The 17,253-nt window shown below is 56.0% G+C and overlaps 1 protein-coding gene across 1 annotated transcript in view; it reads right to left on the bottom strand.

The window, feature by feature from the left end:
- UMODL1 (uromodulin like 1) overlaps positions 1 to 17,253 on the bottom strand; it is a 67,210-nt gene that overhangs the window by 5,905 nt on the left and 44,052 nt on the right. Inside the window, exons 13-19 of the mRNA XM_086676033.1 lie at positions 16,874 to 17,087; positions 13,955 to 14,092; positions 12,543 to 12,880; positions 7,432 to 7,577; positions 6,445 to 6,681; positions 6,083 to 6,242; positions 4,145 to 4,229 (exon numbers count right to left, since the gene is read on the bottom strand). Of these exons, the coding sequence (XP_086532159.1) occupies positions 4,145 to 4,229; positions 6,083 to 6,242; positions 6,445 to 6,681; positions 7,432 to 7,577; positions 12,543 to 12,880; positions 13,955 to 14,092; positions 16,874 to 17,087 (1,318 nt within the window). The remainder of the gene's footprint in view (positions 1 to 4,144; positions 4,230 to 6,082; positions 6,243 to 6,444; positions 6,682 to 7,431; positions 7,578 to 12,542; positions 12,881 to 13,954; positions 14,093 to 16,873; positions 17,088 to 17,253) is intronic.

Here is a 17,253-nt window from a genome sequence, read left to right as displayed (position 1 = left end):
CCCCACCCCCAGGGGAGAGAACTGCTCACCCCCGTGAGGAAGTCGGGGTGCGTGGAGCACAGTGAGAGTGAGTGGAACCCACAACAGGGCACCTGCAGCAGAGCCAAAGCCACCCCTGCACCACGTTCACCTCCGTCCAGTCCCCCTGCATTGGGGGTGTCCACCTGGGTGACAAGGGACACCCGAGAGCCTGTCTCCTGTGTGGTTGCTGAGGTGGATGTCACTCTGGGTCTCCAGGGCATAGCACAGGTATGCAAAGTGGTCTGACAGTGGCATTGGGGACCCCTCCTGGCTGCCTGGGACAGAGGCAGTCATATCCTCCAGAGGGAAGGGTGTGCTGGATGAGGCTCCAGGGATGCGTGCTGGAGCCACGTAACCTCCCAAGGCGCCCAGACACCGGACGGCCAGTTCCCCGACAGCTGCAGGGCTGGCCCCTAGACCCGGCCTCTGCGGGTGCTATAGCGGGCGCCTGGCCTCCTCCCGTCCTCCGTGCGGGGCCGCGGTGCTAGCCCGAGCAGGGGGACCACACTGAGGATGTTGCGGCGGGAGAGAGGTAGACCCCGCTCACAGTGGAGCCCAGGGCGGAGCCCGGATGCAGCCTCCGGAGACAAATGAACCTGTTTGCTCGCTGCCTATTTCCCCGGGTTTCTGTTACCTGTAGCTGAACGCTCCCACCTGACCCACCGGCCCAGAGCTGCTCTAGGTGGGGTCCACAGGCCAGCACAGTCCACTGGTTGCTGTGGCCCCGCAGTGGTTACCAGTCTACACAAAATGGAGAGCAAGACATGACCCTCCCCATGGGAAGGGGTGTCTACCTGCCCAGGAGAGGCCGGTCACGTGGCAGGAGTTGCATGCGGGGCCCACAGTCGGGCCACCCGTCAATCTCTTAATAAAGCACTGGCCCTTCACCAGGATGGCTTGAGAAGCCTGCACCGCGGGCAGGACGGTTGCCACGGTCACTTGGGGTAACCCACACAAACAGTCATTTTGCAAAGACACTGAGTGATCAATGCTTCGGTGATGGGGACACAGCCCCTGCTGTGGGAAAGTGATGGAGAGCCTCTAAGCACATGTAGGGAACCCCCAGCTTCTCACTTCCGGGCAGCCCCAATGATGATTCCGGACCCTTCCTTCCGGGACATTTGTGCATCCGACAGACATCACCTCAACCTTCTCTCCCTCTTTGTACAAAGCAACTCTAGCGAGGGAAGACTAATGAGTGATCTCGCGAAGCAAATAGCCATGGAAGAGTTCCCGGAAGGAAATTAGAATATTGCGACGCTAACATAAGATGTCTTGGCAGCACGCATTCCGGAACGATGCCCACGGATTCCTCCTCAATCTCACCAATGCGCAGTGCTACGTGCGTCCTCCAGAAAGATACGTTGAGGTCCTGACCCCCACTACCACAGAACGTGATGGTCCTTGCAAATGTAATCAGTGAGGGACTCCTAATCGGTGCTGAAGCAGGAGAGGCTCTGACCCAATAGGACCCGTGTCCTTGTAGGACGGCCATGTGAGGACACAGAGGCACCAGGGGAACGCCACGTGAGGACAGAGGCAGAGCTCCAGTAACGAGATCCTGCCAGCCAAGGAGAGCCACAGCAGCAAATGCCAGAAGCTGGGAGAGCCAGAGATAGATTGTCCCTCACTGCCCTAGCGGGACCCAGACCTGTCGACACCTTGATCTTGAACTTCTGGTCTCCAGAACCATGAGGTGCTCAGTCTGTGGCACTTAGTGTCCTGTGGCCCCAGCCCCAGAAAACCAACACGGGGGGGGGCGGCGGCGGGGGGCAGAGCGTGGGTGCACAGTCAGGGGACAGAGCGTGGGCACAGGGTGGGAGGGGGGCAATCCCAAAGAGATTTGTCTGCCAGTCTATCCCACCCCTGCAGTCCCCAACAGTATTTCTGTTCATATACACAATTAAAATGCAAAGTTTCCACCAACTGGGAGATTCCGTGTTTCTAAATGACTTTTCTGCACATTTATATGGCACAATTATGGAGCACACAAGAGCTAATAACACAATGAGAAAGAACGATGCACCAAAGGAACGATCCTTGTTTTTGAGCCTGACAATTTATACCCTCATTATATTTGGTGTTCTCTGCAATGGTTGTTAGTTGATGCTCTACTGGCTACAAATGATAACAACTAGCACTTATCCGGTAATTTCTATGGACAAGGCACTATATGAAGTAGAAATTAGTACTGTTCCCACTTTATAGATGTGGGAAATGAGGCACAATGTAGAATGCCCATGCTGCAGAAAAAAAGGAGAGTGCTGGACACATAGTAGGGATATATGCCTGCCACATAGATGGAATAATGAATAAGTGGGTGGATGGATGGATGGATGGATGATGGGTGGGTGGATGGATGGATGGATGGATGGAAGGATGGATGGCTGGATGGATGGATGGAAGGATGGATGGATGGGTGGATAGATGGATGGATGGTGGGTGGGTGGATGGGTGGGTAGGCGGGTGGATGTATGGAGGAATAATGGATGGATGGATACGATCCAGAAGACTCAGGAATTTTCCCAAGACCACACAACTAGAAGCATGAGAGTCCACATTCAAACTCAGGTCTCCTAACTCCAAGCCCAGTGCTTTTTCCACTCCAGTAGGTTTGACATTATCTATAATATCCGTGAATAAATAGGAATCCCATTTCTGTAAACGAGAATGCAATTCACACATATTGTCTTTCGTATTAGGGCTCCTGGTCAACCAGTTCTCCTCAGCAGGTTAAGAAATGAGGAGGGTAGGAGAAGCATGTGGTCCCAGGATGGGTCCTTCAGCTGCCTGATGACCAGTGCAGACACCAGAGCCCGGAGCCCAGCTCCAGAGACTCCGAGTTAGTAGCCCTAGGACGTGCCCCCAAACCTGGGGTCTTTTAAATTTCACAAATACTTGGATGAGAACCAACAGTTGAGAATCGCTGGCCCTTGTCTTACTCCCTCATCTTTCTTCCTAAGCCCTGATCAGCATTCGGACCCCGGCTCACATCCCGCATCCAAAGCCCAGAAGTTCTTGTGCAGGAAAATATGGAGAGGCAAGGAGGGCCATCCAAGTAGGGAAGAAAAGCAACAAAAAAGGAAAATCGACTAGGATTACATTTAGCTGCAAACGGGAGAAAAAGCCAAATAGCAGTGACAAAGAGCATGGAAGTTTATGTCTTTCTGGCACAAAACTTGGAGGTCGGAGGTCTGGCCTGACTTGGCTGCCTTGTTGTAAGGTGTCCTTGGAAATGGGGCTCCTTCCGGCTCCTGTCCCCATGGCCCTCCCTTGGGGTCTGAGAAGGGGGATGATGAAGAAAGGGGAAAACAATGGCCTGAGCCCCTGGGGAGCTGGCACTTGACCTCCATTTGCATTTCATTGGCCAGAACTTACTCATAGGGTCACACTCAACAGCCAGGTTGACTGGGAATTACAGTTTTCATTCCCGGCAGCCAGGTAAAAATGGGGTGGGTTGGGGGTGGGCGTGGGGTTCTATTAGGATGAAGGGGCGAACAGATATTAGGGGACAGCTAGCCATTTCTGTCTTCGTACCCAAAGCACGCCATTTCCCCCAACCAATTTTTTTTTTTTTTTAAAAACAATGAAATCAATCTCAAAGGAAATAAAATGTCTTCCTGGAAAAATGATGGCAGCCTTTGAAATGAAAATGGAATGTAATTGGCTTGTGGAAGTTTTATACCAAGAGAGAAAGCGATGTCATTTTTTAATTTTTGCATCTTCCGAGTTAGCCAAGCCCAGAATAAACAGCTTAGGCATCACCTGAGTCCCTGTGGCCCAACAACCCATTCGGTGTGTTTATCCAACATAAACATATGACTCAAAATCCTGCTTTATCTAAGGGTGTGCTGACATCCTGAAGCCCCAGCCTTTTCTTCTGCAATGTGGGTATGACAATGGCCCCTCCCTCCCGGCCACACTCTGTAGGTGATGGACTCAATGCAACCCGGGGAAGTCGCTCTCAGCGGCCAGCAGCTGTTATGTCCCCTGATCCCGAGTCTGCTGCGGAACCCAGGTGCTCTGGCTCCCGGGGGGGGGGGGGGGGGGGGGGGGGCAGAGTTGTGGCTCCCACGCTGGTGAGATGGGACTCAGGACTGTCTAAACCAAGTCACCAACTAACCTTCAGACCGGACGAGGGGTCCCCAGGATGTCTGGTGTATGGTGGATGCCTCGCTGCTTCTCGGGGACTTGACGTCATTGCAATTCTGTTGTTTTGAAAGAAAAGAAACTTTGAGTTAGTCGAGCAGAACTACTGAGTTCGGAGACAAGTCCTGACCGTCGGGGTGATACCCTGATCTGTACATTCTATCTGGCTGGAGACAGCAAGTCGAGGGTGGGTGAGCTCAGACAGGGGAGGGACCTGGGGGCCTGGACCGCCTGGATCACAGGAGGAATCGAGGTTCAAGAGAGCAGCCCGCTGCGCCTCCAAGCCCTGGCCCCTCGGCCCCTCAGGCCCTCTGTCGGCGCTGAGTCATTTTGGCATTCTCCATGGCCATGGCCAGCTGCAGCCGCCTGCTCCTTTCAATGCCTCTGCCTTGCACGAAGGTTCAGGGACACGGTGGAACCTTCTTAGAATACACCTGCTATGGGCTGCATTCTGCCCTCTAAAAGATGTTGACCCCCTAGCCCCTGGTACCTGTGCATGTGACCTTATTTGGAAATAGGGTCTTTGCAGATGAGGAGAAGGTGAGGTCATTAGGGTGGGTACCTAGTCCAACATGACTGTGTCCTTGGGAAAAGGGGATGTTGGACACAGACACAGACATGCACAGAGGGAAGATATGAACAAACAGGGAGAAGCCGGGTCTGCATCCCAAGGGAAGAGCCTGGAATGACTCTCCCTCGCGGCCTGAGGGGGAGCCAGCCCTGCCCCAAGGCTGATCTTGGACTCCCCGCCTCCAGGCTGTGAGAGAATGCACTCCTGATGTCTCAGCTGCAGCTGCAGCCACAGAAAAGCAGTCAATTCCTCTCCTAGGAAAGCTGGGAAAGGAAGGCATGAAGCCATATTATCAAGAATCTGAGAACCGGCCCCTCCTTACAGAGGTGGTTGTGGCTATTAATACTCTTAGTATGTCTGAGGGGCTCTTGGAGCCTGGTGCAGGGTCATGCACACCCCTAGCTGGCAGTCATCCGGGGGTCTGTGTCCCTTTCAACCCTTTTTTCTGGAAGATCTACTGTGTGTGAAAAAGTGACATCAACAAAATTGATGTTCCTTGGGTTTCTTCTCCTATGCGTGTCCCGTGGATCCTCGGAGGCTGGTGACCTGGGGGCGGGGAGGGGGACTGTAGGGGTTCTGTGCGCAGCACAGAAACAAGCCCATCGCCCAGAGATGAGGCAAACACACAGCCCCTGAACCCAAGGCCAGCAGAGTTCTCTATACTGTCCTGGGAGCAGATCGCTTGTGACAGTGAGCTCACATCCTTGTCTGTGGTGTGAACAAGGGCTCTCAAAACTCAGGACTGCAAAGCATATTTCACATTCAAAGGTCTACGGAAATGGGAATGTAAAATTACTCATTATCCCAAATTCATGCACATGAAAATAAAAAAAAAACCCTCTTGTTAAATATCACAGTGGCTGGGATTCAGTAGTGTTCCCTCAATGTTACTAAAAATAATACTGAGTTAAAGCAAAGTTTTTACACCTGAATATGCATTAAAGCACCTGGAGGAGAAGCACCACTGCATCATGGCCAGGAATGGATGGGATGGGATGGGATGGGATGGGATGGAATAGGGATGGGATGGGACAGGATGGAATGGGGATGGGATGGGATGGAATGGGATAGGAATGGAAATGGGATAGGAATGGGAATGGGATGGGATGGCCAACATGTGGTACGACATCTGGAAGGATGTAGCTTAGCCAGCTAGCTGCAGAGTCCTCTGCCCATGGGCTGACTGCCATCCACACCTCATTTCACACCTTATGCAGAGTCTGCTCCCAGAGGTCGGGCCCCAGAGCCGCCCAAAGCCTGGGCTTCAGATAACAGAGTGGCCCTCCTCAGGGTGATCAGGGGCACAAGTCAGACACAAGGTTAGAGAAGTAAAACACCTACTATTTTGCACGTGCTTCCAGGGGAGTCCATGCAAATACGAAGCCTGCAGTGCAGGTAGACGATGGAGTTGTTGATGAAGGAGAAGATTTTCAGCTTAAACTGGGCCTTGCTGGAGTCCCCGTTCTTGATCACGTTCGTGTGTGTGTTGGGGATGGGGCAGCTGGGAAGGAAGGAACGTGGCTCATTAGTGAGGAGCCGGCCTCCCATCCCCGTCCCAGATGGGCTTCCCGGCAGAGCCTCTGACTGCACACACCGTGTCTGCCATCACCCATGGGAGGCGAGGACCGCCACCCTCCGGCCCCCCAGGGACGCGGCCCCCATATCCGTGCGTGTCTGGGAGGCAGCCCACACCCGACACCTGCCTGTTGTTGATGAAGCCAAACATGACCGGGTCCCTGGCGTTGCTGGATGGTGTCGCCCAGCACTCGGTCAGGACCACCTTGAGGTTGCTCTTCTGTTTATAGAGCCCCACCTCGATCTTGACATCATCACTGGCAGACACACTGTAATTTCGAGGTATAGGGGAGTCCCCAATAAACAACCGCATCTCGGTGACAAAACTGCCAGCACCATGGAGGTCCTCGATGATGGTATAGACCCTGCGAGAGTGAGTGGTTTCAGGAGGTGCGCTCCTGTGACCCCACCGTTCCCATTGCTCCCCAAAAGGCAACTCCAAAGAAGTATGGAAATAAAGGAAGACCGCCCAGATGAGAACAGGCAAGGCTACCGATTCTGAGCTGGCTGGAGCCGTGTGTCGCCCCCCAACTTGAGTTTGGAGGAGACTCAAGGACAGACAGGGGAGGGGCATCCTCAGAGAGGGAAAGGGAGGCCTCAGGCGCCCCAGGCGTGTCATGGGGAAGCCGTGGGTGGGCTCACCAGGACTAGAGTGTCCTATGGCGAGGGTGCATATCTGGCTTTCTTTGGTTGGTCTTAAGTTGGAAGTGAGGACAAGTATTAGGGGCGCTGGGGGTTACGAACCAAGTCCTGGCCACTGTCCGTTTCTATATTCAGTCTCACAAAAGGATCCCCAAGTGACTAAAATCCTAAAGGAACCCAAAGCTGGGGCACCTGGATGGCTCAGTCGGTTGGGTGTCCGACTTCGGCTCAGGTCATGACCTCACAGTCCATGAGTTCGAGCCCCGTGTTGGGCTCTATGCTGACAGCTCAGAGCCTGGAGCCTGCTTTGGATGCTGTGTCTCCCTCTCTCTCTCTGACCCTTCCCTGCTCACACTCTGTCTCTGTCTCTCAAAAATAAATAAACATTTTAAAAAAGTCCTAAAGAAACCCAAAGTAAAGGTGCTAGAGTGGACAGCGAGCTGGAGAGGGTGGGGAGAGACCTCTCCACTCACCCCCATTCTGGGGTGTAGCCTGACGATGTCAGGAGGTCGTTCTGGAAGGCACAGTGGATGGGGCTCAGGATCTTCAGATGGTGGATGATGCCCTCAGGGGACAGGTCGTTCCTCAGGGTGGTCCTCACCACCGTATTCGTCACGTTCTGGACACAAACAGGGTGTCAGTGCGCTCCTGGACCCCAGCAGGCCCCCCAACACGACTGCAGACTGGTGGCTCGGGAGTGCTGGGGGAGGGGTGGTTCCTCTCTAACGCTTGTCCCCAAAACAAGAAAACCCAACAATCTCTTCCTAACATCGAATGCCAAAGAGAGTGTGATGTCCCGACCCCTGGTTTAGCCTGCGTCCTATGCCCATGTTCCTCATTGGAAGAGAACCAGAGACAAGCCGGGTCAGCCGACACCCCAAATAATAGATCGGATTCCTCCCCCAAATAACCCCCAAGCACGTTTCTGAAAATGAGGGCACGATGTGCTCCCTGAAGAAATGGAGCTAAAATCAATTGGTTAAAGTCTGCACGAGACCACCAGCATCCTCTCCGGGGGCCATCACGTGGGGGTGGGGGTGGGGGGACGACCGGGAGCCCAGGGGCCAGAGGACCAGCTCCAGAGAGTGAACATCATCGTGTCGGGGACTCCGGAAGTGTGAGCACACTCTCCACCGGAGCCCCCAGGAAGAACGCTGACGGGGTTTGTGCCTGGGAAGGGAAGCCCGAGGACAAAGCGGGAAGACTAGTGGCTTGTCGTTTGAAGTTTGGCAGGACAGACCCTCCAGACGGCAGCGCGCCAGTGCACGGAGATGCACCTTCCCTGGCGCACGAGAGTTCCAGGATTTCTCCAGCGCCCAAAACAGAGCCGGAGCATCTGAGTCGGGCAGATCTTTCTGGGAAAACCACCACCGTTGTACTGAAGCCGAACCAAGTCTTCCTTTGGCAGGACGCCCCAAGTTACATTTGTCCCCAGCGCTTTGCTGGCTCGTGGCTTGGAGTTTGATCAGCACGGTGGTGGGCTCTCCAAGATCGGCAACCCCGCACGGACACCTACGTCGTCACCAGCACAGGGCCCGGTGCCAGCCAAGGACGGCTGCGGATTGTTCGTGGTTGATGCGGAGGGGCAGGTGCCGTCCGGCTTCCGCTAAAGTCACCGGCCTTAGCCGTTTAGAAGTAGCCAAGAGACAGGGGCATCTGTGTGAAACAGACAAGCCGGACCATCCACGTGGGGGGAGCAAGGGGTGGGGCTTAAAGTTATGCTGATGAGGACGTGCTGATGAGCGTCCACGGGAGCACACATCCACTCCACGTGGGCAGTGGGGCAGAGCCCCTGTGAGCCGCACAACAGGGCATCGGGCCACAGTAAGGCTTCCAGGGCAGCGTGGGCCGAAAATAGAAATTCAGAGCCTAGCAGCACTAATGGCACCCATGAATCCGACGGAGACACGGAATCCAGCGGCCAACCGGGGAAGTGGCTGTTTTCAGATGATCCTGGGCTGAAGGTCACCGCAGGGAAGACGTTTTGAATGTTCTTTTGCTTCTCCAGCCCCTACATCGACTTCTTACCTGCTGCTTTATAAGAAACTACAGCATGTGTAATTTCACGTTTGAAACACAGCAGGGCAGACACCGGTAAGCTGACTGCAGCTTATGTTGGAAGCTACTGGAAATGACTGGTCTCTCTGGGTTTTTATACAAATGGTGAAATTAGAGTTCTTGAAAACCACCCTGATTCTTGGAGTTCACCTTCCTTAGTAGAGACTAGTGATGCTTCTGCTTGTCTCTCTCTTTTTTTAAAACGTTTATTTATTTTTGAGACAGAGAGAGACAGAGCATGAACGGGGGAGGGTCAGAGAGAGGGAGACACAGAATCTGAGACAGGCTCCAGGCTCTGAGCTGTCAGCACAGACCCCAACACGGGGCTCGAACCCAAGGATCGTGAGATCGTGACCTGAGCCGAAGTCGGACGCTTAACCGACTGAGCCACCCAGGCGCCCCTGCTTCTGCTTCTGAGAACAAACCTGCCTCAGTTCTTCACTGAAGTATCCAAAATGGAAGCATTGAAACACTTTTCGTTAATACCCGTCTCTGGGTGTGCTCGTATCTCTATCTCTGTATTGTGGAGAATTTATCTACATGATGACTGTGGGCCCTGTGGCTTTTTCCAGCTAAGAAGCAGAAACTCTTTCAGTACGTGAAGTGTCATAGTGGACGCAACATCAAGTCTCTGACGGACTGTGCTCCAGGCGCCCAGTCCAGAGTGTCTGCTCCCAATGGCATACGTAAGGTGCCTTTGAAAATTACTTTGTGGGGCACCTGGGTGGCTCAGTCAAGTCATGATCTCACAGTTCCCGGGTTGGAGCCCTGCACTGGGTTCTGCACTGATAGTGTGGAGTCTGCTTGGGATTCTCTCCCTCTGTGTCCCTCCCCTACACTCTCTCTGTGTCTCAAAATAAATAAATAAGGGCGCCTGAGTGCTGAGTCAGTGAAGCATTTGACTTCAGCTCAGCTCATGATCTCAAGGTCCATGAGGTCAAGCCCCGGGTCAGGCTCTGGGCTGACAGCTCAGAGCCTGGAGCCTGCTTCAGATCCTGTGTCTCCCTCTCTCCCTACCCCTTGCCTGCTCATACTCTGTCTCTCTCTCTCAGAAAGAAACATTAAAAAAATGATAAATACATAAAATAAATAAACTTAACAAAATCGCTTTGAAAAGAGCCACAGACAACCTGGACAGCCCCCTGCTGTCTCTACAAGAACTTTAGAAGTGTTTATGAAGATGATTCTGGACGCTGCCGAATCTTCTGGGGTGTAGATCAATTCATGTCTCTTCAGGGCCCTCTCTGTATGATCTGTATACAGTGCATCAAACTTAACAGGGAGGCCTTAAATTCAACTTCTTCCAAAAACCCAGAAGCCCAATAAAGTTTAAACTTCCTGGGGTGCCCGGGGGGCTCAGTTAAGCATACAACTTCAGCTCAGGTCATGATCCCATGGTTCACGAGTTTGGGCCCTGCATCGGGCTCTGTGCTGACAGCTCAGAGCCTGGAGCCTGCTTGGGATTCTGTTTCTCCCTCTCTCTCTGTCCCTCCCTTGCTCGTGCTCTGTCTCTGTCTCTCTGTCTCTCTGTCTCTCTCTCCCCCTCTCAAAATAAACATTAAAAAAATTGTTTAAACACAGGCTTGCATTCTTAAACTGCTTAACCAAAACCAGGAGGCAGACGGCTAACTGTACATACTCCATTGTACTCGTACAAGTAAGTCCTCGAGGAAATTTTAGTTGTCGACAAACGTCAAGAAACATCAAGAACTTTTGTGGCTTCCAGGGCTGGGATGATTATCAGAGATGAATCCCCTCTGCTCTGAACGGGCCGAGCCCTACTGAGTGGACCGGCTGTAGCAGGTGCCTGGCCGGCTCAGAACAGGGCAGGCGGAGAGTCCGCGCAGCCCCGCCCCCGGGGCCCCGCCCATCGGCAGGAGACTCCGCCCCAACAGCCTGCCTGGCTGCGCTGACCGCGTTGCTTTCAGCATCGTTCCCTCCTGTTCTGCAAGCCTGCGGTGCGCGAACTTGGGCCCGAGACCCTGAGGGCGGCTGTGCCCTTGCCCACACTCCAGCCTGTGCCCACAGACTCTGGGGCTCAGGCGCCAAGGAGCTGCTACCCCGTCTCCGTGTCGGGTACCTCTACGAGACCGTCGGGGATCCCGGAGAAGTAAAGCCCCACGGTTATGTTTAGGCTGTGCTGGCTGGAGGGCAGGAGGGGGGCCGACAAAGGCTCTGCGGTCCCCGGAATGTCCTGGTTGCTCCTTCAATCCAGAGGGGGTCTGAGGACCTCCAGGGAGGGTGGACGCACAAGCAGGCTTAGCGTGCAGGGGCGCTGCTCTGCCTGGGCTCCCACACAGCCACATGCCCGCTGACCCCACAGCTGCCCGGCCCCCACGGGTCCACACTGACCCCGCAGCCCCAGCACCTGGTCCACCAAGTGTCCACGATGACCCTGCAGCTGCCTGGCCCCCACAGGTCTAAGTGCTCACTGACCCCACAGCCGCCCGGCCACCTAACACAACCACGCTGACCCCGCAGCCCCAGCGCCTGGCCCCGGGCAGGCCCACACCCCACCGCCGTCTCCACCCGTGCCCCATCTCTCCTCTGGCCCAGACTCTCCCCCGAGAAGTCTCTCGCCATGTCCCTCACCAGCCTCTGGAGCCCCTGCCTCCCTCCCCGGGGACAGCCCCCGGACCCACTGTCCACATCTGTGCCTCCTGCCCAGCAGGATATTGCCTGCTGATATCGCCTCCCCGGGCCTGTGGCCCTCGGCACCATGAACAAGCTCAGCCCCTACAAGTGCCCGGGGCCCAGGTGTCCCCACTGGGGAGCGAGGCCCAGGCTCCAGCCAGAAGCATCTGAGGGCCTCTGCCTTCCTTGTACCCCTGAAGGCCCCTGGAAAGGCAGAATCACGGACGCTGTAGGGCTGGTCCCCGGAGGCAGGGCAACCTTGACCTTGACCCCCGCATTGACCTTGCCGAGCCTCCCAGTCCCATTGGTTAAACTGGGGGGGGGGGGGGGGGGTGGTGCAGCAGACCAGAGAGGCTCACATGGGCCCAGAGTGGCTTCCAGCTGGTAAAGACGAATCCCGGTAGGACCACAGTCCCTCTGGCCGGGTCGTCCTGATCACACCAGGCCACCTGCCCGGTGTGCACACTCACGCACACACGCACATACACACATTCACAATCACACCTACACACACACACGTGTTCTCACGCACTGGCACACCTGGACACTGACGTTAACACACGTAGCTTTCCTGCCTTTTCCATCTCCCACCGGCTCTCCATCTGCTATGCTTCAGCATCACTGGGAGCGTCCTTCAAACCCTGAAGCCCACCCCAGGCCCTTTGCACCAGAATCTCACAAGGCGAGAGCCCAAAACTCCCTCCTGATTCCAGGGCACAGTCTGGTCCCTGGTGAAGACTTGCCCTGTCCCCTTTGTTGGGTCCCCCTGCTTAGAGTCAGAGACCTTGGGGTGCACAGGCCTTCCCTGGTCCCTCCCCCATATGGTGCTAACGCTCGCTGCCCCGGCCCCCACACGCAGCCCCCCGCCCCACCCTGGCCGCCCAGCCCTTACACTTTGCACGACGGTCCCGCACTCGCTCCACCCGGCCACCAGGAGCACGTGCGTGCTGTTGTGGTCGCTCACGTTACAGGACGGGTGTCCCAGGTACAGGGAGGACTCGGGGATAGACTCCTGCTGCAGGAAGCGCCTCTGGACGGCGATGGCCACCTTCTCAATGTCGCAGAGCACCCTGACCGCTTCGGTCAGGTTCAGTCGTGGGGGCAGGCCCCGGGGACCCGGGCCGGCACCTGGTGCCATGGCAGCCACGGTTCCCGTCGGAGTGGGGGCCTGCTCAGGGCCAGTGGCCAGAGGGGGGCCGGGAGGCTGGGTTGTGTTTCCGGGAGAGTCACCTGCAAGGCACAAGGAGGTGGAACCAAGGTGGCTCTGTGTTCAGGGACAGCCACCGACCCCTGGCCCGTGAGGCCCGCACGGAGGGACAGACAGGGACGGCAGCGGACACGTGGACCCCGCGTCCCGGCCGCAGCCCCACACAGGCCCCTGCTGCGTGCTGGATGTTTGTAAAGATATTCAGGGTTGTCCGGGGGCTCCCTCCCGGGCCCGCCACCCTGGCACCTGCCTTCTCTTATCCCGAGGTGGGGCTCACCCACTGCTCTGCCCCCTCACCGAGGTCCCTCATCTCCAACATGCAGCCCAAACCCCGGCTCGTGGCGTTCATGCCTTCTCGACCGGCCTCACCCGCCTCTTGGCAGCTGGCGTCCCGCCCTCTCCCACCACCTCCCTGCAGGGGCCCGCACCACAGCTAACCCTAACCCTAACCCCGCCCCACTGCAGCCCTCGCTGCCCGGTGCTGTGCTGCTGTCCTTTCAGACTGGCTCCAAGACACCTCTTCCGGGAAGCCCTCCCTGACTGCACTCGTGGGCTACAGGAACTCAGTCCCTGTGAGCCCCCTGCTTCTACCTCCAACAGAGCACATCCTGTCTCCGGTGACAAGTGTTTACTCGCATAAACGTCTGTCTTGCACCAGTTGACCACGGATCCCTGGCTGGCAGGGGTCACCTCAGCGTCAGCGCTGAATCTCCTGAGGCCCCATTTAACGGGAAAAGTAGTGGGGGGAGGAGGGCCCCAGGAGAGGCACTTCTCCCGTGCTGCTTATCACACGGGCTGCGTGCTCTGTGTGGTCGTCTTTTAGAACCCGAGAGAACGTGGCGGGCCTCACTGTAATGAACGGATTTTCCCATCACGGGCACTTGGGAGATGCAAGGCTGGAGACGCATGGAGAGTGGGAAGGGACACATACGTGTGCACATACACACGTGTGCACACAGACGCACACGTTAGAAAGCTCGTCCAGGACGGAAAAACCTGCCGACCTCGTTGGGAAAAGAGACGCTTTGCCGACGAAAGTCCTTCAAAGAACAGATTACCCGACAGTATCTCAGGAGAAGGGATTGTGAGACTCTCACCGTCACAGGATCTTCCCGAAAATTCCACAGGGAAGCGGGGGGCTCCTCCCGGGCAGCTGCAGGTGTAGGAGCCCAGGGTGTTGTGGCAGGACGCGCCCGGCTCACAGTCGTGCTCCTGGCTGTCACATTCGTCGTAATCTGCGCGACATCAGAAGCAAGACAGACACTGTCACGGGGCTCGAGGGCCGCGGGTGAGGGGCGCTTCTGTGCCCGCTGTTACACACGCCTTGTGGGGGGACGTGCGTCTCGGCCAGCAGAGCTGAAAATCACTGAGTGACACCGTAGGTGGACGGTTCTGGGGGGCCCGGGGGACAGGGCGGCACCCACTTCTCAGCCAGGATGGGGACACGAGCTGGTGTCAGGACGTCTGCTGGGGCTGCTCCAGAAGGAAGGGTCCTGGTCCCGGGGCTGAGAGGGGCCGCAGAGACAGGACCACAGGCCCCCGGCCCCTCGTCTCGGGCCCAGGCGCGCCCACAGCGAGCCATCCCCGGGGAAGGCACTCAGCCCACTGGCTCGCTCTGGTCTCTAGTCTCTGTCACTCAGTTTGTTCACAGCGACACGGGTTTACTGCAGAAAATGGGTACAATCCGCACCTAAGGCCACCTCCCACATACAACAGAGTTCTCACGGTGACCTGTGTCCCTGGGCCCTTTCTTTTTTTTTTTTTAATTTTTTTTTTCAACGTTTATTTATTTTTGACAGAGAGAGACAGAGCATGAACGGGGGAGGGGCAGAGAGAGAGGGAGACACAGAATCGGAAGCAGGCTCCAGGCTCCGAGCCATCAGCCCAGAGCCCGACGCGGGGCTCGAACTCACGCGAGATCACGCGAGACCTCGCGAGATCGTGACCTGGCTGAAGTCGGACGCTTAACCGACTGCGCCACCCAGGCGCCCCTCCTCGGGCCCTTTAAAACACAGACTGCGACGCAGCTCGGGCAGTGCTTTACATCTATGTGGGAGTCCCGCTTCCTTCCCCAACCCTTATTTCAGGAATGTTTTCTGTCTCAACACGCCTCGCTTTTAATGACCGCATCAAAGTCCATGGCGTGGGTGTGCCATGAGACACTTAATATCTCCCCTGTTACGGGGCTGTCGACCACTTCCAATCTTTTCCTTTTCTTTTTTTAAGTTTACTTTTTTATTTCGAGAGAGAGTGCCCGAGCAGGCAGGAGGGGGGGGAGAGAGAGGGAGAGAGAGGATCCCAAGCAGGTTCTGCAGCGCTTAGCCGAAGGAGCCACCCAGGCACCCCCAGCCTTTTCTTTTTTTTTAAACGTTTATTTTTGAGACAGAGATGGGAGCAGGGGAGGGGCAGAGAGAGAGGGAAACACAGAATCTGAAGCGGGCTCCAGGCTCCGAGCTGTCCGCGCAGGGGCCGACGCGGGGCTCGAACCCACGGACCGCGGGATCATGACCTGAGCCGAAGTCGGACACTTAAGGGACTGAGCCACCCAGGCGCCCCCTCCTTTTAAAGTGACACTGAAGGTGGATTTCTTCACCCAAACTGTGGTCCGAACTGAGGTCTATGTCTGTCGGGTGAAGTCCTGTGAGTGACCTTCCAAAACCAGAGCAGGTGGACAGCTTTAAAACTCTTGATGAATACGGTCAAATTGATCTCCGGGAGGTGTGAGCAAATCCTGTCCCCGCCCGCGAGGCCCGCACCCGCTTGGTGCTGCTGGGGTCAGTGTTAGGTATTTCTGGTTAAAACACCACCGCTCCCGCTCGGACAAGAGCAGCCCGCGGCGGTGGGAACATCCGTGATTATCGCTCTTTGTGGCTCATTTGCAACTCTTGTGTCACACGTTGTTCAGGTCTGGGGTGTGTTTGTCTTCACAATAAAGTCAAGTGCAGGTCCTAAGCACTTTCTTATCAACCGACGCACGGTGTCTCTCGCTTTGGGATGTAATCCTTCGTCAAACTACTCAAACCCTGTTTGGGTCTGTTGTTGTCTTCACAGGGGTGCCTTTATTTGGTTTGGTATAAAACATTTACATTTTTATGGAGTCGCCCCTGTGAGCCTTTCCCCCTGGGGGGCTTGGTTTGCCTTCTGTTTTGAAACTTAGAAAACCCTTCTTATTCCCAAAACCAGAAAAATATTCATATTCTCTCTGGTTGTTTTTGTACATGTAAGTTTTTGTTGTTTATTTTCACGTACGCTGTGCACCACGAACGGAATTGCGTCCCCGAAATGCGTACACGGGAGCCCCAACCCCTAATGTGACCGTATTTGCAAGTGGGGTGTTTAGGAGGTAACTGAGGCCAAGTGAGGCCATTACAGAGGCCAGTCCAATGGCACTGCTGTTCCTGTAAGAAGAGGGGCCAGGCACCCCCTCTGCAGGTGTAAGGGAAAGGCCACGGGAGGGCGGAGGCAGAAGGTGGCTGTCCCCATGTCAGGGAGAGCCCCCCTCCCCCCGGAAATCTACCCCGGACATCCAGCCTCCAGAACTGTGAGAACATACACTTCTGTGTTTAAGGTTCTCCATCTCCGCGTTTGGTTACGACGGCTCAAGCCCACTAATACGATTTAGAGAAGAGAATCTAAATTGCCTTTTCTCCCTGTTTTCCTTTGCATTTATTTTTACCAGGATCTCCTTGGAAACTGTTCTTGGGAGGAAGTGTGGCTGCAGACAGGGACGCGTCTGCCCCCGGCCCAGTGATGTGGGTGGCCCAGGAGGCCTGGGGGGGACGCAGCCCAGGAAGGGAGCAACGTCTCCGGACAGCTGCACGCACGGCTTCACCCGAGGATGTTTGGAGCCCTTAAACCTCCAGAAATAGCACAGTAGCCATAAGACAGACGAGGGGCCTGTGTGTTCCACACTGGCATCTCCTGCAGGGGGACCCCGAAGAGACCCACGTGCTGGGCTCTCCCCTCCTCGCTTCCGGAACACGGTGAGTAACCGGGGGGGCCCGGCCTCCACCTACCTTGTATGAAAGTGTCCTCGCCGACCACCTCCAGCAGAGAGGCGTTCCGGAGGGCGACGAGGAACGCAGCAGACACCTCACGGACATCCACGTCTGCGATGATCAGCAGGTTAAACTCTACCACGATGCTGCCGTTGGCGACGCGGGTCACCTCCATCTGGACCCCACCGGCGTCCACGTGCTGAAGCATGGCGGCCGGCAAGGAACCCCGCACCTTTAGAGAAACCGCACAGGTAAGGGGCCACCCGCCAGGAGGAAGCGGGTGCCTGTCCCCGGGGTGGGGGGGAGGGCACCTCCTGGGATTCTGGCCAGCAGCAGACTGGTCCAAGCCAAAGGTCAGTTCTGGGCCCAGTCTGGTGTAGCGAGCTGTGTCCCAGGTC

The sequence above is a fragment of the Puma concolor genome, chromosome C2 (genome assembly GCF_028749965.1).
Source record: "Puma concolor isolate L17-30 chromosome C2, mPumCon1.1.hap2, whole genome shotgun sequence".
In the NCBI taxonomy this organism is placed as follows: Eukaryota; Metazoa; Chordata; class Mammalia; order Carnivora; family Felidae; genus Puma; species Puma concolor.
The sequence above is the reverse complement of the archived record's forward strand: the minus strand, read 5'-3'. Positions and strand labels throughout refer to the sequence as shown.